The 25,171-nt window shown below is 41.2% G+C and overlaps 1 protein-coding gene across 1 annotated transcript; it reads left to right on the top strand.

Annotated features, from left to right (window-relative positions):
• The first annotated feature begins 611 nt into the window (after nt 1-611).
• On the top strand, nt 612-14,463 carry NAPG (NSF attachment protein gamma). The gene is made up of 12 exons (XM_086472602.1): nt 612-694; nt 2,854-2,921; nt 4,057-4,141; nt 4,745-4,762; nt 5,327-5,357; nt 5,828-5,937; nt 6,076-6,142; nt 6,852-6,922; nt 8,078-8,156; nt 8,660-8,739; nt 10,235-10,364; nt 11,424-14,463. The coding sequence occupies exons 1-12, from the start codon at nt 639-641 to the stop codon at nt 11,571-11,573; spliced, it is 945 nt and encodes a 314-aa protein (XP_086328728.1). The 5' UTR covers nt 612-638; the 3' UTR covers nt 11,574-14,463.
• The last annotated feature ends 10,708 nt before the right edge of the window (nt 14,464-25,171 follow it).

Raw genomic sequence — 25,171 nt, 5'->3', positions numbered from 1 at the left:
CATGATTGTGCAGCTGTGTTAGCAACTCTGGTGTGCTCAATCACCATTCAAACCTTCTGCTTTAGATTTCTGTGCCAGCCTGACTGGCGACAGCCTCTTGTTTTTACAAATACCAAAAAAAATCAGGCAAGTATGCCTCAGCAAAATGGCCTCCAGAGGCCTCTTTCTGAGCAGGGCAAGCAGCGCTTTTCAGCTTTTAGCCCACGAATTGGGCATTTCTACCAACAACTGGCCTCGCTTTGAAAACCCTGGGAAACGCAGCACTCATTCCTATTTCTTGAAAAGCTCCTGTTGGCCCCGGGCAGGCCAGGGCTCGGGCCTCCTGCAAGGAAAATGCCTTCCAGCTCCCCGGAGTGAGGCACAGCCGTGGGCAACCATTCACCTGCACGACCCCTGCCAGGTGATACGACCCAGAGGGCTGCTGGGGAAAAGGCGAGACAACAGCCCCCATGATCAAAGACGAGGCCTGCAGCCCCCTCACCCAGCCCGCCCGCCATGCCAGGAGCCGGGCACGCCCACCGCCGCCGCCGCGCAGGCGCGCTGGGGAGGCGGTGGGCCGAGCCCCGCCCCCGGACGCGCCGGGAGCCCTGCGGCGTTCCGTAGCGGGGAGGCGGAGGCAGGCCGGTCGCGCTGGCGAGATGGCGGCGCAGAAGATTAACGAGGCGCTGGAGCACATCGCTAAAGCGGAGAAATAGTGAGCGGAGGGGAGGGAGGGAGAACGGGCGGAGGGTGGGGGAAGCTGGCCAGCGGGCCGACGTCTGCCAGCTCAGCGCTGGGGCTGCCGGGCCCGTCCGGCTCTCCTGCCCCGTGGGGGCGTCGTATCGCCTCCTGCTCAGGCGGGGCTCTGCGGAGCGCTCTGCTTGCCGCCGCGGCCGCCCTCTCCCGCGGCCTCTGAGCCCTAGGACTGCTGTCCGCCGGCCTAGCGCGGCAGCTCGGCACCCCCTTCTCACCCTTGGGCCGCGGCGGGGGGGGGAGTGGTTGTTTTTGTGTGTGTTCCTGGGAGTTGTAGTTCTCGCCAGCGCTCGTGCGGGAAGTGAAGGCCTCGGGAGAACTACAGCTCCCGTGATGCCCTGCGCGGAGTGATGAGGGGGCAGCTTGTGGGGAGGCGGTGGCTCAAACCGGGGGCTGAGGGCGGGGGGGTGACTGCGGGGGGCATTTGTCCCCAGACGTGACCTCGGGGGAAGGGGAGGGAGGTGCGGGGCTGGGGGAGGCCGGCGCGGAGGGAGTAGGAGGACATGGCTGCTTGGCTCCTCTGGCGCCTCAGGGTCCCTCCCTACAGGGGGTGGGTGCTAAAGGGCGCCCTTCTTCCCCGAACGGGGAGGATTAAAGCGGCCCTAAACCGAAAAAGTCGTGTCGGCGAGGCTGCGCGGCTCAGAGGCCTGGAGCCTGAGCGGTTTCCTTAAGGGCCCTGTAGCCTTTATTGCTCTGGCCCTCGCTGGGAAGTGAGGGGAGTCACTTCGGCTCTTCTGCTGAAGTTAGTGGGAGAAAGACAAGTGGGAGAAAAGAGTTATGGGGATTGTGGTGAATAAAAGAGCTTAATAATCTTGCTGGGGTGGGGGGTGTGTGTGTGTGTTTGTTTCCTGCCTATGAGCAATGTGTGGTTGTTTCCTTTTAGATGTCCTCAAAGACCTGTGTTGACATTTAGCTTAGGGGGCTTAACATCTACATATGATAGTCTTTTTAATGTGTATTTTAACACTTGGTATAGTAATTTTGCTTATAAGTCTCGATTTAACAGACTGCCGTATAGATGTAGTAGAGCTGACTAATGCAAAGATGCTATTATTTTAGTAAAAGTAGTGACAGGCCATCTGAAAATCATGGATCAAAAGTATAAACTGTGATAGAGGAGAGACCTCCTCAGAATAAAAATATCTGCACCAGAGTATCTTATTCAAATCACTTGACCAAAAGTGCCTTTCAGTGGAACTCATTTAAACTTATCCTGGAAAGCATTTGAAATAAAAGGTGCCTACATCTCAAATTGTGTGCAGATTAAGCATTGTGTATTTCAGCTCAGTGCATTTGAGACTTTGCCAGTGATAAAAATAACAACACAATGTAAAGTGCTTTCTTTGGAGTTCCATACTGTAGTTCTTGTCCAAGTAAGACCACAAAACTGACATAGGGTCTACATACAACTGTTTTTCCAAATTAAGCATGTATTGCGTCTGAAGTGGCTGCCTACAACAAATATGGAAGTGGACTCTAAAGTTATGGTAATTTTTATATTTGTTGTAGAAGTGAGGAAGTAATAATATTGAAATTAATATTTCTTGATGACTCACCTCTCTTTGCAATGTGTATTTTCCCCATATATATGTCTGTGTGTGCATGTGGTGCCGTTTAGTGTCGTGACCTATTGTGGATATATAAATGACATATGTGGCTTTGTCTTTGTGTTGGTAAGTAGATTCTTTCATATGTGTATACAGTAGAGAATTAGCAGCAGCAAAAAATTACAGTAGAGGAGCACTGTAAACTTCGTGACATGTAACAGAAAATATTGTGGGGTGTTGTGGTATTAGAAATCTTGAGATACCACGTGTGTAGGTGGAAGTATTTTTCTTCTCTTGACTTCTTACTGTTGAGGAGCTGGACTTGAGAAGACTGAGGACAGTAGAAGCGTGTTAGGGTGAGGCATGTAGCTGTGGGAGATCACTGCAGTGCTTTGTGCAATTTCTAACAATGCTGACATTTACTTTTATAGTAGTGATGCCACCATAGTATTGGCATATAGGTAGTTGCTCCTTTTCAGAGGTAATCTAAAGTTTTAGATACATCTGAAGTGCTTTGAAGGTAAAACATAAAATGTTTGCTAATTGTTAATAGGTCTTTCTTCTTGCATTTCAGTCTGAAAACTGGATTCTTAAAGTGGAAACCAGATTATGACAGTGCAGCTACTGAATATGGGAAGGCAGGTATGTACAGCTGTAAATATGGTTATGGATGCTTTATGGTTTCCAAGTATTCTTTAAGCTTAATCGCTGATAACATTTTACATATTTTCAGTGCTTTGTTGTGTAAGTAAAACTGTTGTGAAGACAAAGTAAGATAAAACAACAACAAAAACAAATACTCTTAGTAGTGCCGTAAAATAAATTTCAGATTGTGCTTGGAGATCTAGAAGTTGTCAAAACTTTTTTTTTTTTTTTTCCCAAGCTTACAACTTCTACTTTGTATATTACTACATGTGATAAAAATAAAGCTTTCCTTCTTTCACTTGGCCACCCCCCAAATCCTATGACTTCACCTACAAAGTAACAAATACTCGATCTGGGTTTAAAACTTTGCTTTTTTATCATCTTATGAAGTATGTCCTGACAGACTGTCTCAGTAAGGTAGAGAGATGCTGCCAGGTTTTTTTAGGCATAGTAAGATCTCTTTCTTAATTTTTTCCCCCACTGCAAGTGTCACATTGAATATAAAATTCTTCCTGGTTGATTCCTTTTTGCTCTTGAACAATTTTCTTCTTTTTGATAATAATGGTTTATTGGCTTCTTACTCTAGGCATTCCTACTCATTCATTTAAGCCTGAATAAAATAATAAAAACTTGGAAGAGCAAGTGGAGCATTTATAAATTGAAATTTATTTTAAATCTTACTTTAATATCCTGTCCAGTCTAATGAAGACAGAAATACATATTTGTGCCCTGAAGTGGTTGTGGAAGCTGTTGTAGGTATGCTCTGTCGATGTTACACTTCTATTCCTGCCATGCTGATTTTGTATAACCTCTAATGATTAAAACTATACATGCATACATTCCTGCGGTTCTGTACTTCAAATACAGAATCAGTGAGTTCCAAAATCCAACTATATACACATTATGCACAACGTGTGGTGCAGTGATGGTGTGGAAGTGTTGTGGACAATGAATGTTTTTAATGGTAAATGAAGCAAGGAGGACTGTCATGGACTTTTTTGGAAGAGCTCGGTAAACTGTAACCATTTAAAGAGTCTTTTTTGCATCTTTAGGTGGCTAAATTCTTGAGCAGAAGTGGTGAAAAAAGGAAGATGGCAAGCTGTAAATAAGAGCTTTATTTTATTTCTTGCAGCTGTTGCTTTTAAGAATGCCAAGCAGTTTGACCAGGCAAGGGAAGCTTGTTTACGGGAAGCTGAGGCGCATGAAAACAATAAAGCGTATCTTTTCATTGGTTGATATTCTTCTTTCCACAAAGCTGACTAGTTGCTGCTTAGAATGGGGTGGTGGAGGTTTGTAGAAGATGTATTTAGTGTATTTGTGCATTGTGTCAGTCGGACACAATTGTCTTTTAAAAGGCTATTCCTATGTGCTCTGAGTGGGAAAACTAAAGAATTCTTTTGGTTAGGAAATCTGTGTTGTTTCCAGTAACATCTGGAGTGATAAGATGCTGACCAGTGCCTGAGGTGTCTAGGCACTGCTTCAGAAATTTTTTTTTTTTTTTAAATACCTACAAATGGATAGTATAAACTAAATGCAACTCTGACGTTATTACAGTACTTGTATTAGTATTTACTAACTAGGAACTGACTTTAAATAAATGTGCTTTTTACAACTTTGCGTTCAGTTATGCTTTGGTATGTTGCATTTATTCTGTCCTTAGAAGCATTTGACACCTTGCCTACCAGTGTAGGAGGTTTGATTTGCCTTTATGGGATTCACTGGTTTGAAACTAGTACTTGTAATAGGTTTTGTACATTAATAATTTTTCTGCATTATATTTGTGTGGCTTTTGTCCTTGACTTTGATAATGTTATTTCCAGTCTCTTCCATGCTGCCAAGTAAGTACAGAAACACTGAGTAATCTCAAACAAATTTTCTAACATATGGTACAAGCACAAACTATCATTTTGATCTCGCTGTAGGAAATGATATGTTTCAAGTGATTTCTCTGGTTCAAAATGAGTTTAATGGAAGTGCAGGCTAGGAAAGTCTGAAAACCTGCAATGGCCTTCTGGACAAATGATGATTCTGACATTCTTCAGCACCTTTTGTTATCAAATATTTTTTCTTAGATAAACTTTTTGTAATTTTGAAATTCTGTACTGTTGAGCTTATAAAGAAATTTTTCATTAGAGAGTACTTCAAAGCAAGCAGATAATGACAAATAATCCAAATATTGCCTGTGGGTCAGATCATGAGAATAGATTTTTATTGGGGACCATGGTTGAAGTACTTCATTTGTGGAAGGTAATGTTACAGATGCACTGTCTGATTAAATAAAACACTTGAAACATCTTCAGAGCGTTAAATAGTGATAACTGATGCATGTTAACTTTTGCTGCATAACTACAGCTTGCTGAAATACACCATATCTAACTAAATTGTAATTTTTTTCTCTGCAGAGCTTATGAACAAGCTGGCATGATGCTAAAGGTATTTTCACTTACTAGTTTTTATTAAAAAGTTCTGTTTTATAGTGAAGAGTATTGTGTGCAGGACCATTTTACAAGTGTATATAAGCAAACTGCATGTTGAAGTAATTCTTTTCTGTTGACTCATAGTCTCCACAAATACCCTCAGTACAGTAGGGAAGCAACATTTGTAACTGAGGGGGGAAAAATGGTTTTCCTTTTGTAGACGGAAAGGCGAGGGCCTCATGTGAGAGGGTAACAGAAGAGACTGGTGCTGTGTCTGCTCTAAACTACCACGAATTCATGCCTTACATGAAAGTTTGGTACTTACAAGTGAATTTTATGGAGTTAGTGGTCAACTTTCACTTGCTCTACAAGTTTGTAAATAAAAATTAGAATCTTAATAAATGAAGTATTAGTTTGTTTTGATTTGTTTCATTGTACATAAGTACAATTCCTCACAGCAGCATCCCTCTGACTATTGCTTTGCAGGAGATGCAGAGACTCCCTGAAGCAGTTCAGCTGATCGAGAAAGCCAGTATGATGTACCTGGAGAATGGCACACCAGATACAGCAGCTATTGCACTGGAACGGGCTGGAAAGTAAGTCTCTGGTACTGGTGGCTGAAACGCATGCAGGGTGTGAATGTGTCTCACGTTTTCTTTCTTGTCTTTTTTGGTGCTTTTAGGTAAAGAATGTTTTCATTTCAGCTGGAGAGAAATAATTCATGTTTATTACAGGTTAATAGAAAATGTGAGCCCAGAGAAGGCTGTACAGCTCTACCAGCAAGCAGCATCAGTGTTTGAAGTAAGTGGGGGTGTTTTGGGTTGTTTTGGGTTTTGTGCTTCCCCACCCCCCCACCCCCAGCAAAGAACTTTCCGGTTCCAGAAAGTATACGAAGATGAATGAATTGGTGTTTAGGGTCAGCTATAAAGTTGAGAAAAAGCCTAAGATTAGTTTCTAAATTATTTTTCCTTCCTTTCACATCAGTGGCTGAGTAATGAAGCCGAAGGTGGTTCTGCTGTAGAGAAAGAGATTATAAAAGTTAGGAGTCAGTTTGCTTTGTCTTTTTCTCAGTTTGGGATGTGACTGAATCTGAATTTTGTGTGTTATCAAGCTTTCTACCTCTTGCTGGGCAGCCCAGCGGGTAGGGAGCATGGCTGCTGTTGGGTCCTGGAGCCTAAAATAATTTGAATTCCTTGAAGGCGCAGAAGAGTTTGCTTGATGCGCTGCCCGCCCTGTGAGCAGGTGACTTGCCTTTCTGTGCTTCTCTGTCGTTGGTTGTCACTGTTTCCGCATGAACAAGTTTGCCATTGATGACACTTTGCTCTGTAGATCCATACAGGCGTTGGCTATGGGACTTGGGTGCACAGCACTCTTTGTGTTTCCCTTGAGTCTGTGAACTGCTGACAGAATAATTAACAGTTGTTCTGAGTTACAGATGACATACTTAGATTAAGAGGTCCTAATTCTATGCAAATGAAATACAAATACATGAATTCTTTTTGACCTCTAGAATGAAGAACGCTTACGGCAAGCGTTGGAGATGCTGGGGAAGGCATCAAGACTTCTAGTCAGAGGGCGCAGGTATAGCTTTATGCCTTTTTTTTTTAAATTTAATTGAACGTTTAATTGTGATTTTTCGTTAGGTTTGGGGTTTTTTCTTGCTGTTGATGCATTTATATACTGTTACTTAATTCTTTGCAATGTACTTCAAACTAAAATTTGGTTTCTGTGGGATATGCCTTGTTCATCCAGGAACTACTTGTTTTGTGTTTCGGGATGGGAGAATGTGGGCTCTAAGGCTTTGTTTTGTTTGTCTTTGTTGAATAGCTGGAAAGCATACACACCAGTTTTCATTGATTTTTAAACTACTTCAGGAAATTTAACTTTTTTTTTTCTCTTCCAGCCAGCACTAATACGTAGCCAGTAGTTGAAAGTTTTTTATAGCTGTGTAATATAAACCGGAGGGATCAGATGACTAACGTGAGGAAAGAAATCGGTTTCTAGCAGTCTGATTCTGGACTTCTTAAAGAAGAGTGTATATTGGGGTCTCAGTGGGAATTTATTTTGTTAATTGCTAGCATCAAACTTGACCTGCAGTTCAGCTTAGACCTGCTTCACTGAAATATGTAGTTCCTTTAAGAAATTGTCTGGGTTTCTAGCTCTACTTTTAAGACACTGTATTTCACTGCAGAATTGTAGTCAGAAAAGGAAATTTACAAAGTAACTTGAAAGTCTTTCTGTCAAAGCAAGTCAACAGAACATCTGAAAGACTTGGGTGCTCTGCTGCTTTGTAGCTCACATACTGTTGCTAATTTCTAGAAGTTTAATATGTTGATTGAAAGAGTATTCAAACTCAAAAGCAGTTACTAGGACTTAATGTTGATAGTGCATGGATATAAGACTTACTTATAAGATAGATTATAGTAACCTCATGATATACAAAAAATCTGTTTGGGTACGTAACAAGGCATTCATCTTGTACAATGTTACAAAAAATGAGGATTCTCTGAATGAATACCAGAGATGTTCATAGCCTGCGTATATACAAAAGGAATTGCTGATTATATATTTCTTTATCTACTCTGTAAGTTAAGATCTACTGATGATTTTTAGTTGTGTTGCTTTTTATTCCAGTAGACTTGCCAGTGTATTAGTTAAACACTTTGTAATTAGCCTCGGATTTATTATGCTATATCCCTGGCACTGACACTCCTAACTGGTTTTTGGTTTTTTTAGGTTAGATGAGGCTGCATTGTCTCTTCAAAAGGAAAAAAGTATTTATAAGGAAATTGAAAATTACCCTACGTGCTATAAGGTAAATTCTAAGAGACAATTTCTGATGGTGCATTTCAAGTTTTTCTGGGTAACTAATGACAGCTGACATCTGATTGACAGTATGTACCTCTTGATTCAGGGATGTGTTTCTTGCTAAATGATGAGACTATGTGGTAGTTCATGTTTCCCCAGCCTCTAACTGTGCTTTTTTCACTATTACAATGTTGAAGATAAGATGCTGTTGTCTACAGGAGTTGTCAGAAACAACAAGCACATCAAAAATAACAAACCACAAAACCTGTTACTTGGTGCAGCAGTTCATTACAATGTTATAGGGGATGATCTCTTTCATACCAGCTGAGGATATGGCTTACTGCTTTTTCAGGATGTTCTTCTGACTCTCTTGTGTCTGTATCTTAGAGTCATTGTGGATCGTAATGACCTTTTTCATGCTAAATATTAGTAGTCCAGTATTTTTTCTCCTATTTTGCTACTAATTTCTAAAGAATCATCATGTTGTTTTGTTTGTTTGTGTTTGTTTAGAAAACTATTGCTCAAGTCTTAGTTCATCTTCACAGAAATGATTACGTTGCTGCAGAAAGATGTGTGAGGGAAAGCTATAGGTAAGTCTACTTCATGTCCTGTAATTGTAAACTGAATGTTTCATTGATGTAGATCTATTCTTATGAAAGAGCAATGGAAACGCTGTCAAGAAATTTTAAGTCTGTACTTCTTGTGACTTACAGTACAATAATAGCATTCCCAGGATTTTTTTTTCACTCATAACAGGTGTAGCTGTAATTACCATGGTGATTCTTCTTAATGAACCTGACATAAAAAGTTAGTCATAAAGAAGTAGTTATGTGTGGCAGGTGAAATGAGATGGAAATTAGCACTTCTTCCCATTTTTTTCCATGTCAAAAGCTGAGCAGAATACTGTTATGCCTTACTGATGTCCTTTGGGTGGTGTCTTTTTTTTTTTTTTTTCAAATGGAACAGAGATGCATTAGCTATTGTAAACAACTGTTTAGGATTAAAAGTGAGCATTTCTGGATCTCACTAATGGACTTTTACTTTTTTTCAGAATCTTTTTTTCAATGTCATGTGTGAAGGCCCTTAAATTTGAAATTCTGACTTGTCATTACTGTATTTTACTACCATTTGAGGATGGAAGTGGATGGAATGCAGTCTCAAAATGTGCAATAGCAGCATCCCAGTATAATCAATTAACCTGTCTAGTATGGTGATGAGATTGAGGGGAAGCTTAATCTAAATGTTTTTGTTAAAGAAAAGTTAGCAGCATGTGAATTACTGCATTTCTGGTTATGTTGATCTAGGAGATCTTGCCCTTGTCATACACTGGAAGAAGAAAAGCAAGATTTCTACCTTTTGTACCCCCCCCCCCCCCCTTTTTTTTTTAAATAGTTGGTTGAACTGAAAGATAATCTAGCAAGCAGAAAGTAGTCCAGTTGAATATATTGAAATGACGAAGGCATTCTTTACACGTCCAGGAGAAAATTCTGATGTCAAGATCTGGCCTAGTGTTTAACCCTGATTCCAGAGGCTTTCCCAGCAACTCTCCATTTCAGCTTCCATTAGGACTTCAGGAACAAAATACTGAAACAACATATTTTTGCTTGAACTGTGTTTTTAGTGAAATGACTTGAACATATGTGTAAGTTAAATCGTACTTTATTTTTAGAAAGACTTTTTCAAGATCAATCTTTAAACATCTTGCTTATATTTTCCAGTTCATCAGTTTGTTTCTTACGTATAGAAGCTCTTACAGAATTTTTCTGTATGTAAAGTGGAGGCAGAGTTTATTAGCTAGTCAGGGAAAAATTGAAATATTCTAATATTCTCTTTTTGTCTTGACTGTGAGATTGCGGTCTTATTCTCAACATGCAACTAATATTGCTGAAAGTTTAATTTTATGGATATGATCCATGTACCAGGAGAAATCAAAGTGGTTATAGGCAGTTTTGTGGAACAAGCAGTCTGTCAGATTCTCAAAAGCTGCTTGTTCTTCTGCTGTTAATCAGCAGCATTTAAGGATAGAATAGCTGAGTGTCAGGTAGATTGCTGAAATGCCCAAAATGAATTCTTGATTTCCTTCAGTATACCAGGATTTAATGGAAGTGAAGACTGTGCAGCACTAGAGCAACTTTTAGAAGGGTATGACCAGCAAGATCAGGATCAAGTTTCTGAAGTCTGTAATTTGCCACTCTTCAAATACATGGACAATGATGTAAGTAGGCAGCTCCTATGGGTTGCTTTTTTTATAATCCTTTTGTGTGTTCGGGTTGAGATTTTTTTTTTTTTTTTTTTCTAGTAGAGGGAAATAAGAGCAGCAGAGTCCATATATTTATTGTGACTTGGTCTGTCATCCTACTCTGTGCCTGTGAACTTCCTGTATTCTTTTACTTTACTACTTGCCAATGTGAATTCCCACATCATTGTTCCTTTCAGGTGGTGGGAAGGCTTAGGTGAAAGAGCAGTTTGTTACAGACTTGCTGAGTTGGCCAAAGTTCAGTTCCCTTCTGCTTGGTTCCGTAGGGGCCAGAACAGTTTGCTGCTTATGGTTTATCTCAGAAATACCACGTAGCTGGTGTGTGTGCATGAACAGCACAGAATGTCATGCCTACAGGATGGCATTGTTGAATGTTTTTTTCAGCACTTATTCCTTAGCAAGGTACTAATTGGTGAAAAGTTTATTTTTGTTTTGGAGAAGGTAGCTGTGTTTCCGCCTTCCCTTTTTTTTTTTAAATTGTACTTGAAATTGTAGGAAGTATAAGGGTAGGAAAGTTGTGAAGTAAAGGAGACAACTATCCATGCCAAACTTTTTAACAGTGCTGACTAAAACTAATTTTACTTTGTTACTATGTTGAATAGTAAAAATTAAGGTACTGATCTTACTGAAAAACACTTGTAAGACTTTTTGCATTAATTACTACTAGATAATGTATGCAGAGCTGCATACTAAAAAATTTCTCTTTATAAAGCTTGAACAACAGGAGCTGTAGGATGTGGCCAAATTGTTCTATAATAAGCAGTATCAATACAGGTCTTGCATCCCATTCTCAGAGTGTTCGAGACAGAGAAATAAACCAATGTTAGGCTTATTCTAAGCTGGAAAAATATCTTCTGAAAGCAGCATCAGTCGTGTTTTCTGTACTGAATGTTACCTGATTGTGTATTGTGTGTGTCAGTCAGTTCTGTGCAGCATCATTCAACAGTTTGAGTACAAAGCATATTCAGTTTTACTTCTGTGGTAGTACAGAAATTAAACTTGCCTTGTTATTGTCAGTATGCCAAGCTTGGTCTCACCTTGGTGGTCCCAGGAGGTGGAATCAAGAAGAAATCACCGAACGCTGCACAAGACAAAGCAAGAGGACCATCCGCAGTGGGCTCTCATGCTGATGAGGAAGAGGATGAATATTCTGGTGGACTATGCTAGCTGCAGACATAGATTGTCTTAAATATCTGACTTACTTGTGATGTTGAGCGTATCCAAAGGTACCAGATTTACCAGAGCTTCATTGCAATTGTGATATGGGAATGCTAATATTAACTTGGCAGCTTCTGGGTACAGTGCAGGAGAACAAGCATGATTGTACCTGTCATCTTGAATCATCTTTGGACTTCATTTCTTACCTGGTAGAGCTTCCTCAGGGCCTTGCCTTTGGTTGATAGGAAAAAATTGAGAGAAATTTTACTAAAAGCACAGTTTAAAAGAAACCAAAATCCCAGAATCACTGGAGTAGAGAGAGTGGTACAAAATCTTAAATGCTGGATTTCAACAGCACTTCAACCAACACTTTTTGGTCCCAGTCATATGTTTGTGATTGTTTTCTGAGTTAATACATCATCATTCATCTGGCTATTTATCTCCTGTTTAACACCATTTAAGGCAGACTGCCAGGCAGGATTTTGCACTAGTATAAGCACTAGGGGGAGCATTAAATTTATCTTCGACATGTTTTTACTCCACTGCAGAATATCATTTTAATACCTTATTCTTTGCAAGCAGTATCCATGTGGGTGTGGAAAATACTAAGTTAACTAGTCTGAAGCTGTCTTGCAAGCTTAAAAGTACACAAACATCTTTCATCTTTGACCTGAAATCTTTGGAAATAAATGCGTGCATACGGTTTGTAACAGAAGGAATGGAAGGAGCGGACAGCCTTTTCTAGTGGTGTTTCTGAAATGTGCCATAACCAAAAAAAGAAACTGAAGGCAGCAGATGATGCACATTGAATACAAAGCTCTGAAGACAATGTCTGACAGAAACATAGGTGGAATGTTTCAATGATAGGTTCGAGTTCATGAGTGTTCTAGGTGTTTATTTACTAATCAAGACGCTAGTCTATGAAGAGATTTCATTCTTTCCTATTTTCGAAGCATAGAACAACTCTCTCTGACAAACAGCATTTTTCAAACTAGCTCAGAATCCAAAGTAATCCAATTTTAACGCATCTTCTCTATTTTTATTTGGTTTCAAGTCATCATGTGTTTTGCAAGCTTCTGCAATGTCTTCAATTTGTTTGACTATTTTATGCTTAGAAGTTTACCACACTGGAATTTGTACCTGTGGTCTGTTCTTCGGAAGAACCTAATCAGGATCTGCACTGTGGTGAGATCACTTGGAATCCAGCAAGGATCTGCGTGTGACGTGTGATGCCCAAAGTTCAGTAAACAGTAGACAAAAAGCACGGTGTTATGTGTTGGTACAGTTTCTGCCGTATTGAGGAACGGGCTGTCTTAAAAAGTATCAGGCACATGCCTGACCTCTATGTGATGTCTGCCATCAGCGTGTCATAGATCACTGCGGTGAAGGTAAACTTCTAGAGGGTTTGTGTTCACGTGCTTTGGGGCGGAGAGTACTCAGTAGCGCTGTGGTGGGTGCACAAGCTGCAGCATGATTTGCACCAGGGCTGCTGAAACAGTCACGTCACTCAGTTTAATGGGTGTTCAAAAAGCTGTTTTGTCTCTGTATTATGTAATAATCAGCTTGGATTTTAAAGCTATTTGAGACTACACCTGTCGTTCTTTACTGTCTGGCAGGTAATTTCCCTTTGTTCTTAATGATGCGTATAGAAGTTTTTGCTCTTCTGTAAAATAGTCTAAATGAAATTCTGGGAATTGAGTTGCTTTTCTCTGATGACAAGTATGCATGAAAGATGGTTTGGAAGATTTTCCTGTAACTCTTCTTTTTTCGTCATTGGAGCAACGCAGTCCAGTTTACTCAAAATTCTGATTTCTGGATTTGTTCCTGAAGGTGACCGTGCACTTTGTATGGGGAGTCTTTATTACAAGTAGAAAAAAACCTGCACATATAGGAAGCACGAGGAACACTAACTAGTTTTCTTCAAGCTTTTCCTGCTGCTTCCAATTCTAAAATCAGTTTTCTTGAATGGTTCCAAGCAGTTCACTTGTTTGTGTGCGTGAACAGGTGTATATATGTGAGAAGACGACGTGCATAAGAAGAAAAATTGGGAGCCTTGTGTGCTTCTGTGAAAGAACTTGCAGCCTTTATTTAAACTGTACTTGTAACACTAACAGGCCCTTGAAAGAAAAATTAAAATTTATGCATTAGATTCTTAAAGCATACGTCTCATATTGCCAAAAAAATAAAATAGATGTGCAAGACTGTCTTCCTGCTCCCCCAGCTTTTTTTCTGTTTTCGCTGTGCCAAGTGTGGGAAATCTGGGACAAAAGTAACTTGTACCAAACACTTCAAGCTGCCATTGAATTGAAAGGGGCTTCTCTGAATCTTAGGAGTCGAATCTTGATCTTTGATTGCAATGTTGCTGCGAAGACCAAATCTGCAGAAACGGAAATGTCTGAAAATAAGATGGTCTATTTTATATAACTTATTCTCCTATTTTAGGCAATGAAAGTGTGGTAGGAATGTTAACTGCCTTTTAGTAAATATTTAACTATAGAAGAAGCTGTCTGTATATTATGTGTTCGTGTTTGTTTCTATCTTTCAAAGCAATTTGCACACTTCTGTAAATACCATTTAAGTGATTTAAAGTGGAAAAGGTACCGTTTACAGCAAGAAAGTTTCCAAAACCAGTGTTGACTAAGAAAAATAAACTTAAATTGTGCATGAAGGCTGAGCGATGGCCAATGCAATGTATATGAAAAATCAGAAGATTTCTAAATTATCTGTAACTTAACACTCAGTATGCCCAAGTGCAGTGTGAAACCTGTGCTTTATTTGTTCTTTTTCCAAATCTGTGGTGTATCAGAGTACAAAATGTGTTTGTAACAGCTCTAGAGATGCTGCCTCTTGAGAAGAGGCTATGTGTTTCACAGCCGTGAAAAATAAAACTTGAAACTAATGTGTTTGTGCTAGTTTTCCCTGTTGTTGATCAGGTTCTGCTGAGTACCACCATTTGAAGATGAGTATTATTTTTTAATCTCGAGCAGATTTTGTGTGTGACTGTTTGTCTGTGGACCTTGTCACCAAGCGTTGCAGTTAATATTGTGTGATCAAGGACTAAGTTTTGGGATCCTGCTGGCTCAGGTTTCAGTGTTGAAAGTCAACGATGTCTGAGCTTTGTGGTTTATTCACTAGACATTTTCTTACAGCCCATTTCATTTATCCTGTGGTGTTTGTTTTTCTAACAGACCTTTTGATACCTTTCTCTTGGCTTTCATTATTTGAGGTAGTAACACATGTTAGGCAATTCTGTCCGCTCAGAATGAAAGGTATGTACGTGTTTTGCCTCTCTGCTGATAGTAACATCTTGGTGGTTCGTTGTTACCAGTCTGCTTCCCAAAGGCTTGTATTCGGAAAACAACATTGTTATATTGCGTGATTGTCAGACCTGAACTTGTCATCTTTAACAACACAAAATGGAAATAATTGATTCTCCAGTCCTCAGTCTTCCTTAATCTTGGCTAGTTATGCAAGGGGTAGTTATGGTTTAAAACAAGACTGTTTCTAGTGACAGGGGAGGATGTACAGATTCTTAGATTGCAATCGAGAGAAAGCACTCATTTCCACAGTTGGGCTGGCTAAATGTGTAGCAATCTCTTGGAAGTCTTCTGGAAAAATACACAAATATCCACCAAGATTTACCTGAAAGGACTGAGAACATTAATGGGCGCAGCAGAGATGTGAGAAAGGTCCTTGCACCAAGCTGTGCTTTGAGTATTGATACTGATTGTCACAGAGTCACTGTGTGCCTCTGGGCTCTGCTGGAGGCTGAGAGGTGCCCACACCGAAACAACTGCGGATCAGTTGAGTGTGGAGGATGCCCTCGCAATTAGAACTTCAGCATTCATTTCTAGCAAGGACAGTTTTAGAAATGGTGTTTGCTGTCCAGCAAGAACATGTGTAAGTGACTTAATTGCTGTTTAGGTGTTAGGTTTTTGCTGATTTATAACCAAGACTTGGGGGAGGGGTGAAGAGGAAGGTTAGTTTGGGTTTGGAATGATAGATTCTTTACGTATGTCACTTACATGCTAAAGTGTCACTCGTGTTTTAAGCAGCTCCATAGATTAACGTTTTTTCTCCCAAAGTTTCAATTGTAAGTCTATTACAGATGGAGGGGGTGTTTCTTTTCAAGCAGGGGTGTTACTTGTATTTGAATCAAAACTGATTCTGTTAAAAGTACATAAGTAGGTTTCTGTATGTGCTGAATTTGTACAGAAATATTGAAGAGGGTGGGGGCGTTTGAAGTATGAATGTGAATTTTAAGGCTTCTCCATTCATTAGAGTTAATCATATTTATCAGTTGAGTCAGATCTTCAAAGCTGTTTTCATCAATGAGAATACAAGCTTGTCATTATTCAGTTGGATCCAATGGGGAGTTTGGCAAACACCTAGATTTCAAGATTTCAAAAGCCGTAGATCTGTACAGAATTTAAGGATGTGAACTCTAGAACTCTTTGAAGACTTTATCATTGCAGAAAAATCACCTTTTCTACTGTTATAGTCAAACTTGCTGGGATACTTGAAGGCTGAAGAATCTGTCACTAAAGTTCTTCAGTGTGACAGGAATCATCCCTCAGATGCTGCGAATAAGAGCTGTAAAAATAAGAGCTATGCTGCTCTTGGAAAAAATAAAACTCTTTTTTTATTGTCTAGGTTTATAGTAAGTATTGAGCTTCGTTGGATGTGGAAAATAGAAAAAAGAAGCCCCCTCAACCCCAGCAACTAGTAGTGGTAATAAAATTGGAGCAAGTAGATAAAACTTTCCAGAGCACGAGGGAACCACTGGGGCTCTGTGGTTTTTTTGAGTATGAGCAGGGATGTTAATCTCTAAGCTGATGGTCTGTAGAGGCCAGCATCCCCAGGAGCTGGGCCCACCTCTTCCTGTGCCTTAGTGCCTGTTGGAGATGATGTGCAGGAGTGCTATATCTGACCACCTTCCAAAAGGCTGACGAGTCTGTTTCAGAGCCGCTGTCGTGGCCCTTCAGCCGCGATTTCCAGTGCGTATGTGGTGCAGCAGTGTAGCCTCCAGCCTGGAGTGGGAGCGAGAGGCAGCTGCAAGGCTGCACATACGTTTAGAGAACATATGGCTGTTGGCTCATCTGCTGAGTCTGGTGGGAATAGTGCTAATGAGCGTGGCCGGGCTCCGAGGCGCACGCTGTGGGATGTTAACTGGTGTGCAACCGGTTTCTGTTACTCGACAGGAAGGTTCCAATACCCGGAGTGACAGAAGAAGGCCCTACATGCGTAAAGTGAAAATGGATTATCGTTTGTTGCCGTGCTTGTTTTGGATGTGTATTTACGTGCCTTTATTTTGCGTGGTTTCTGAGCAGCGTCACCCGGGATGGGGTGGGTTTCCCACGAGCGGCGTTGCTCCGTGGGCGCTAGATGGTGCCGCAGAGCAAGCGCGGGGCTTTCCTCTGCGGGTGGGCAGCCTGCGCGCCGTGTCTGGGACACCTCTCGCCTCTCGGTGACGCTTGGCTGGAGTTGTGGTGGTTTGGTTAGAAACATCCACACGGGGACCTGCTCTTGCTGCCGCTCCCCATGGCTTGAAACACCCGCCTGAAGCTGTTGAAGAAAGGAGTCCTGCGGGGCCAACCCATCACCTTCCCCTCCTGCGCGGGCTGCCCTCCGAGTCCTCCGCCATGGTACGGCTGCCCCGCTGCTGGGGCAGATGGGGTGGGTGCTGTGTACAGCCTTGCTCCGGCGTTACCCGCTCGTACGGTTTGCCTCGTGATGGAGCAGAGTCTGAGCCAACACGCTTCCTGGCCCGACAGCTGCCATGAATGGCGAGGGCTGGCTGGGAGCTTCCCCGAGTGGGGCTGACACTGGCGGCCTGGCCGAGCTGGGTGGCAGTGAACGCTCCTGCTCCCGCCTTGTTGGAGAGCTGGTGGTGAGGGGCTGCCTGGGCTGGCTGCTGCCAGAGCCGCTTGCCCCACCTGTGCTCCTAAGAGGCTCTCGGGCAGCCCGTTGCACCACAGGCAGGAGGCAAGGGGGCTGCTCTGCAAGAGCGTGGCTCTGGCCATAAGGAAGAAGGCTTAACCCATGCTGTGTTTTTCAGGATGCCTGGGAATAAATACAGGTCCAATCCCCCCTCCCCCTTGTGCTGATATCCACCACCTTCTCACCTTCTTACAAATGCATTTATTTTTTGCCAGTGTTTTATCACATGATAAACAGGCCCTTCAGGAGGTTCTCATCCCTGCTATGATGGATACGACCAATTTGCCTTTCTCTCCCTTTCTCTGAACATGGGCCTGGGTGATTAAGAGCCAGGTTACAGAGTGGGTGAGTGAAGAGTACATAAAACAGTAGCTGGTGTGCAGTATAACTTGTTAATAGAGATTTTCAACTCTAGGGCTGGCTGATTCTGCTACAATTGCAACTCTCCTTGCAGCCACAAAATTTTATGAAATGCCGCATGGACAAAATGTGGTGTTAAGGACAGAAATCAACAAGTTGTGAGGGGAAAAAAGGTAACTGAAAATGGAAGGAGTGAGGGCGTCGGTCATCATGCAATGGTATGCTGGCTGATGGAAGAGAGGGTTCCTGCTGGACTATGCTTCAGAAAAAAAAAAAGCCACTTTCTGATTCATCTACAGAGGCAGGGAGAGGCAGGGAGGGAGGGATGAGGACTGGCATGACTGCTGTCTTCATGCTGAGGAGAGGTTCTGCTGCCGTGCATGATGTGAGGCAGTAGGAACTCAGACGCGTTCTGGGATTTACATCCTTTGCCTGTCGCTAACTGCAGTTCAGGAATTAAACATAAAAACCTTACAGCAGCAGGCAGGGACTTCTTTGTGTGTGTGTGCGCGTAGCTGACAACTTTCTGGCCAATGCTTTCTGTGCTGCAGTGCTCAACAACTGTCCCAGAGTAATTGTGTTAGTAATAATATAGCAGAGAATTCATGAAGTGTAAAGACCTATGGTACCCCATGTGTCTCATTGGTGCCAAGTTTTTATTTAACTGACCACCATCCAGTAATTTTCTGGCTCCTGTCTTGTGTAAATGTATGATTTTCCAAGCTGAATAGCTGGAGAAAGAATGAGGATCCTCTCAGCTGCACCAGAGCCTGGAGCACAGGCTGGTGTGTAAGGCATGAGCAGTTTAAGCTGAGTGGACTTGGAGTGTAAGGCAGCTGTGTAGCAACACCAACCGAGCAAAATATTTTAAAACTTTGAGAACAGAAATGCAGAAACAGTGGTGTAGTTAAAACTTCTCCTTTAAGTCAAATATTATTCTGGTACTTCAATGGTCTTAATGTTTATCCTCCCAAACTTACCAGATACCAGCATCTTGTGGGAATTCCAGAGAACTAATTTTCTTTGAAAGACCAACGGAGAGTAATTTCTCTCCGCTTTGAAATACTTCAGACTATTCCCGATGCAAGACTTGAGTTTGGTGACAAGCTGTACTGCTGAGGAACATTGAAAAGGAGCAGAAAGCGCCCTTGTCTTCTGTTGATTCAGACAGAGGGAGATGTATGTAGAAGGCTTACATGGTTTTTTTTTCCCCTTAGATCTTAATCCTAATATAAGGATTAGGGGTTTTTTTCTTTGTTGTTCATGCATGTTAGTATGCGATCTGAAATTCAGATAGCTGTTTTTCTATATGCGTCATTCTGTAGCCGTTAGGGAGAAAAAAATCTATTGTGGTTGAGATGAGGGTGGGAGGGAAATCGAGAGAAAGCATGCACGTGCTTGCACACGCAGCTCCCTGAGTCATCTTTGGGTATGTTAACACAGAACTACTTGTGACCGCTTGGTGGACAGGCTGTCAAATAGCTTCATGTATATATGATGTTGCTGCATTTTTTTTTTTTTGATTGGAGATGCTACGATGATGTTGGAACACGTGTGAATGCCTCATGGTTGGTTTAGTGCAGGCAAACATAACCTGGTATTAATGACACGCAGCCAAGGTAGTAAGTGCAACTAGCAGCCTGAATGCATACACATGCTTTGTGCTTACCTCCACTTGCGTTCATGACATGATAATTTTAGTTTTAGAAGGTCATAGATACCTAAAACAGGGAACAGATATTTCAGAAGTAGTGTTTCTTCACAAGACGGAAGTGCGGGAATGGGATAACTTGAAGTTTACTGTAACTTGGGGTATGCATTAGTTGCTTCAACACTTTCAAAGAGATTTATGTAGCTGTTTTACATGAGGCTGATATGGAGAAACACTCCACATCTGTGATCACTCCTAGACTTTGAAATAGTGTGTTAAAAATGTAGGGTGGAAATTCAGCATAATTTTTTTTCAGGGTATTTTAGGAATAGTAAAAAAAAGTAAAAGAAAAGCCTATACCTGTTGAGTTTTCCTCACAGCGGATTGCATTGTGGATATTTTTGCTCACTACTGTATGTAGTCTCGTATTGCTATAACAAAAAATATTGCCCACTTTAAATATAGATACTGCAGCTACTAGGACCCTGTTCTTTATGGACCAGAAGACGGGAAATGTTAACAAATAGATTCGGTATGACCAAAGCATAGAAAGACACAAGGAGGCAGTGTGTGATGTGGAAAGGAGTGGATTTAGAGAGCAGAAACCAAGGAGGGTTCCAGCCCAGCGTTAAGAGCACTCATGCCTTCTTATGATTTCCTGACCATAAGCATGAAGAAGGCTGAAGGAACAACTGGAGACGTAACGTGTTGTTTGACAAATAACACAGAATCATAACATGAATCACACATCTGATGGCTTGTGTAAATCACGCAAGTCGCTATTTTTGTCAAAGATTTAGAAGGGGTTTGACCATCATTGATAATTCCACTGCAATGCAGTAGGGGAAAGCACTTTTTTTTATGGTGTCCCTTCAGCTAATGTCAAATTTATAGTGCTCTGATAGAACGCATTTCTTCAGCGGAGTTTCCAGATGTACAGTAAATTAATAGTGTAATGAAGGGGATCTCATTTGCTGTCTGCTGCATTGTTTCCTTTCTTTAGGCATGTGTATTTTGTCTCTGCTGGAGCAGCAGGAGTATTCCTTTGCTGTATAGAAGTTTCCTTTTTTTTTTTTCAGTAACCTGAAGGGAAAACAAACCTTTGCTCTGGTGGGATATTCCAGTAAGTCTTGTCCATTTTAACCATTTTGTCAATGGTTTGGGGTTTTTATCTTTGACCAAATGGATGATGACACATAATCATTAGGTTTAGGCCATGTCCATGTTGGGAGTTGTGGTAGATAAAATGAAGACTTGAATTTAAAATATACAAACTATTCTACAGTAACTTTCCACTCTGAAGCAGGCTTTCAAGGGCTGTCATACATCACCAAACTCTTTTTCTTTGAGTAATGAATTCACACTCCTTTGAGTTAACTGTGGTGTGGCTTGCTAACATAGCACATGCCATATGATACAGAAGTATAGGATTTTGTGACAGTTGGGTTAAATGCAAGTTTAAATATGAATGCTGTGTTTCTTGTCAGTGTTCTCATTATTTCAGTGTAGTTATTTGTGTCTTTGTCCCTCTCCCCAATTTTCCTAAACATCATCTCTAAGTAGTGTTTAAAGATGTTGATATTCCTGATGTCTAAATTAATGATTGAAAATCTCTGGCAGTGATTTTTCTTCTCAGATGAAGATTTAAGTTACTCCTAGACAGCTGTGGTATATTTTTGTTCACCCTGTCAATCTCTAAATTATGTTTGCCCCTGTGGTTCATTTTGTTTAAAGAATGCCACGTTACATATCAACTGTGTGAGCCAGACTGTGATGCTTCGTGGCTCTGAAAGTGTTCCAGGCTTTTTTGGATGAATGACCGGCAGCCTGTGGGCCTTTGGCAACCTCTTATAGCCAGGCTGCGATCAAGTTGTTTGGAGCAGAAGTCTAGGACAATTCTTGATTATAACCTCATTTCTGTTGGTTGAGCTCTTTAATATATTAAGGTCTCAGTGGTAGGAAGGAGAGGCTGCATGAAGAGTCTGGGAGCTGCACATCCCAACTGCACTGAAGTTAGAAAGGGTGAAACTTCTGTAACCAGCAGGAGAGTATGAAACACTGCAGTAATCTGTGCACAGGTCTGTCCATACCCATGAGTGCACATACCTTAAAAAAAAAAAATAAAAAATAAAAAATCAGTTTTAGAAAAGGATAAGAAATAACTAAAATAAGGAAATGGCTTTTTTTTATTATTATTTCTTCAGTGATGCAGAGTGTTTGGTTTTTTTAATTTACTTTATAATTATGCATATGTTTGTAGCCAAATAAATGTTGTGATCACAGAGCTAGAAGCAAATCCTGAAGTCTGGTTCCAGATCTGCGTCAGCAATTGAATGTTCCTGGAGTTCAATGTGGGAGATAACTTGGAATCCAAGAGCACACCAAGCTGAAGCAGTAAACTCTCTCTCCCCTTAATGTACTTGCCTACAGACTTAATGCAGCAGATCCTCATCTGTGTGTAAGGTGCGCTGCCTTGAGGCAGCCAACTGTACCCGCAGGCCAAAATTCCTGCAGCGAAGGATTGCAAGCTTCTGGCTCTCACCCCTTTCTCCCAGACAGGCCTTCATGGCAGGCAAAATCTTGACTGAGACTCTTCTATGTGTTTACCAGTCACAGACTCCCTCTCTTGGGGGGCAAGATATCTGCTTTCTTCTTCTGTTGGGGTATCTAAGCACTGGATCGTGCTTGCCAAGGTGCTGAGTGGAAAAGAGATGAGCGGACAGGGAGGTTATGTGGCCAAGGATGAGCTGGAGGTTGAAAAAACATCTACCGTTTGTCAAGGCCTTCTAATTCCAGGCAAATTGTCTTTGAGCTTCTTAAACTACACTTGGGGCTCTTTGAGTTATTACTGAAATGCAGCTGTTCCCAGAGCTGAAGCATCAACAACACAATAATATGCAGAAACCCCACAGTGCAGTAATGTGAAAAATAGTGTTCTCCAAATAATAATACAGGATGGATTTAAAACAGGAATTTGATACTATTTAGACTAATTGCTGGGCTGACTAGCCTGCAGTCATCACTTCTGGTTCTGCACATTGCTTTGGTTCAAAAGTTTGTCAGCTGCTCGCTTCTGTCATGGGCATTTATAGTCACATATTGTGGTCATGGCCCTGTTGTATCCAGTGATCCTGTATTGGCTGGTTGTCCTTGTGTTTGTTACATAGAAATTGCCATGTTTCACTCTGTTGGTTTAATAGAGTGTTAATTAGGCAGTTTCTAAGGAGTAGTGCCAGGTAGGAATAAATCTGCCAGACAGTAATGCTGCTGTAGTTCTCCAGTTATAGGCAGTGGGTAACATCAGGTTGACAACATTTTCTTCTGTGTTTAGTGAAACAGGCTGAATGAAGTACCCTGGAAAGGTATAAAGGTATCTGAAGTATTAGTATTCAGAAATATGGAAAAAAAACCTCTGAACATTATGCAGTGGAAGCTTTAGCACAATCTGATACACTGTCTATTGCAGCCAGTCCTTAGGTAATTGATGACATTAAAATACTCCAAAGACCTGGATTCTGGCAGTTTTTGGATTCTTCCCCTCCTCACCTTCTTCCCCTGCCCCTCATACTCAAAAAAAAAAAAAAAAAAAAAAAAAAAAAAAGCTGCAGTTCTTCAATTTATGAGACAGTCTTATAAATTACCACAGTGGAGTTAGTTGTCCAACTGCCTGTGACCTGCTGGGTATTTTTTGGAAAAAAAAAAAAAAAAAAAAAAAGAATTTTAAGAGTTTCATGAATCTTAATGTGAATGATTCTCCATCTGAAGGTTTGGACTAGATTGCTTATTCCCCAGTTTAAAATATTTCCCCATTCCATTCCAAGAGTAGTAACATTAACCTATTCTTAGGGAACCTGTCACCCAAAATTCAGATAGCAAAGTGTTGGAGGGAAGAGCTGGCAATTCACCCATAATTTCAAAATGTTATTGGTCTCCAGTTACCACATTAAAGGGAAGCCAGGATCATTTCATGCGTGACTTACTAACCAAGAACAAAGCTAATTTTAACAGAGGACATTCAAAAAATTGTTTGACCATTGCTAGGGTTAATGTTTGTATCTTGAACTGGATATAACTGGAGTTGTTTGGTGAACTGGAGTTAGAACTCTGAAAACTGTCTTTTTCCTCTCTTTCTCAAAAGGAGAACGTGCTCTATAAACATGTTTTGAGATATTTTTTTGTCCTTTGTGATGAGTTTGGATATTCATATAGGCCTCACATCATCAGTACCAAGTTGAACAGGCAAAGTCTCTTTGAGAATGGTCGTTACCATCTTGTGCCTTTGAGAGGGGCAGGTTGCTTGGGACGGGGGAAGGCAGCGTAATGTCAACTCTACACTCCTAATACTAAGCTTAGATTGTCTCCACTGTAGTGTAATCTTCCTGACACCACCATCGAGAGGGTGAAGTAGGAGCTGTTCAGCTGTCGTCCGCTTTTGTCCACAAGTTTGCAGACCCTCAGGGTTTGTTTAACCCAGCTTGAAGGATAGGAATTCTGTCGTGTGTTCCTGAGGTTTGAAGAGACCCTTGGACTCTCAGAACCATGTGGAAATTGCCATGTGCATGAGGACGAGACTGTAAGCTATGAAACTTGTGATTCATGCAGCTGCTTTGTTTGATTCATGCAAATCTCTGTGATTTGTGCAGAGTTTGTGTTTGAGAGTCTCTGGCTCATGTAAGCCATCTGAATTGTGTGTGTCTTGTGTGTGTTTTCAGTATGTCCATTTTTCTGTTAAAAGGAGTTAGAAAAATATAGACACATCACTGCCCCAAGGTCAGAATTATCTGTGAACATGTAGCCCAAAGCTGTACAGCATAAGAGAACCAAGCTGTACCTCGTAACCCACGTAATAGGAAGGATGCTTATCAGCAGTAACCTAGCTTCTGTCTTTACTTTTTTTATCCTGATTCATTTCGTTTCAGCTGCTGAGAGACATGCATTTATAATTGTTTAAATGTGTAAACTGGGAGTGATGGTTGAGAAGCAATCTAGCCAAAATGAGGACAGTGTAGCCTCCTCCAGACTTGCTCCCTTAAGATGAGAGTCGTACCATTCATTTTAATGCATCTGCTTCCTCAGGTAAAGCTGTCTTGTGCAAATAACAGCAAAAGGACATCATCTTCCAAATGACCAACAGAAAGGGGGAGAGAATGCTCTGGTGGCTTCTCTTAATTTAAAATATGACCTCATGGGACTAAGTGGTCCTTTTCTTTAGCTCATCTACTTCATCTCACCTCTCTTTAGCCCCTGGAAGGAGATACAGCACTGAAATTAAGACAGGGTATTGTGAGAAGCTATGCTTCTTGTATGGGGCAGCTGAAGAAGTCTAGCATCTGATAGCAATTGATTAGTAAATTAAATTTTAACAACCTAGAGGCTGCATGCCGTCCAGCCCTGCTCCCCTAATATAAATCATTCAGATTTGCAAATATGAAACACATGTTTTCTGTCTGACCTTGTCTTTTATGGAGCAGTGGAGATTGCAAACGCAGATGCTCAGGTTGTCTGCTTTCTTGGCCGCCGAGGCCATAAACGGCAGCTTTGCTCTCAGAGCACACGTTACGTTGACATTGCTTCGTGAACTGGAGAACAGATACGGCAACAGGCAATAAAGCTGGGTTGGATCCTGTTCCAACAGCGTTGCTCCCTTTAGACCTTG

The sequence above is a fragment of the Leptosomus discolor genome, chromosome 13, assembly GCF_034619465.1.
Source record: "Leptosomus discolor isolate bLepDis1 chromosome 13, bLepDis1.hap2, whole genome shotgun sequence".
Taxonomy (NCBI): domain Eukaryota; kingdom Metazoa; phylum Chordata; class Aves; order Leptosomiformes; family Leptosomidae; genus Leptosomus; species Leptosomus discolor.
The sequence above is the reverse complement of the archived record's forward strand: the minus strand, read 5'-3'. Positions and strand labels throughout refer to the sequence as shown.

What these genes read in the sequence shown, in the direction of transcription:
- NAPG (XM_086472602.1), top strand. Translation starts at nt 639, where the DNA reads ATGGCGGCGCAGAAGATTAACGAGGCGCTGGAGCACATCGCTAAAGCG. An exon ending in ATCGCTAAAGCGGAGAAATA is followed by an intron (nt 695 to 2,853) that starts GTGAGCGGAGGG and finishes CTTGCATTTCAG; the next exon opens with TCTGAAAACTGGATTCTTAA. An exon ending in AAGCAGCATCAGTGTTTGAA is followed by an intron (nt 6,143 to 6,851) that starts GTAAGTGGGGGT and finishes TTTGACCTCTAG; the next exon opens with AATGAAGAACGCTTACGGCA.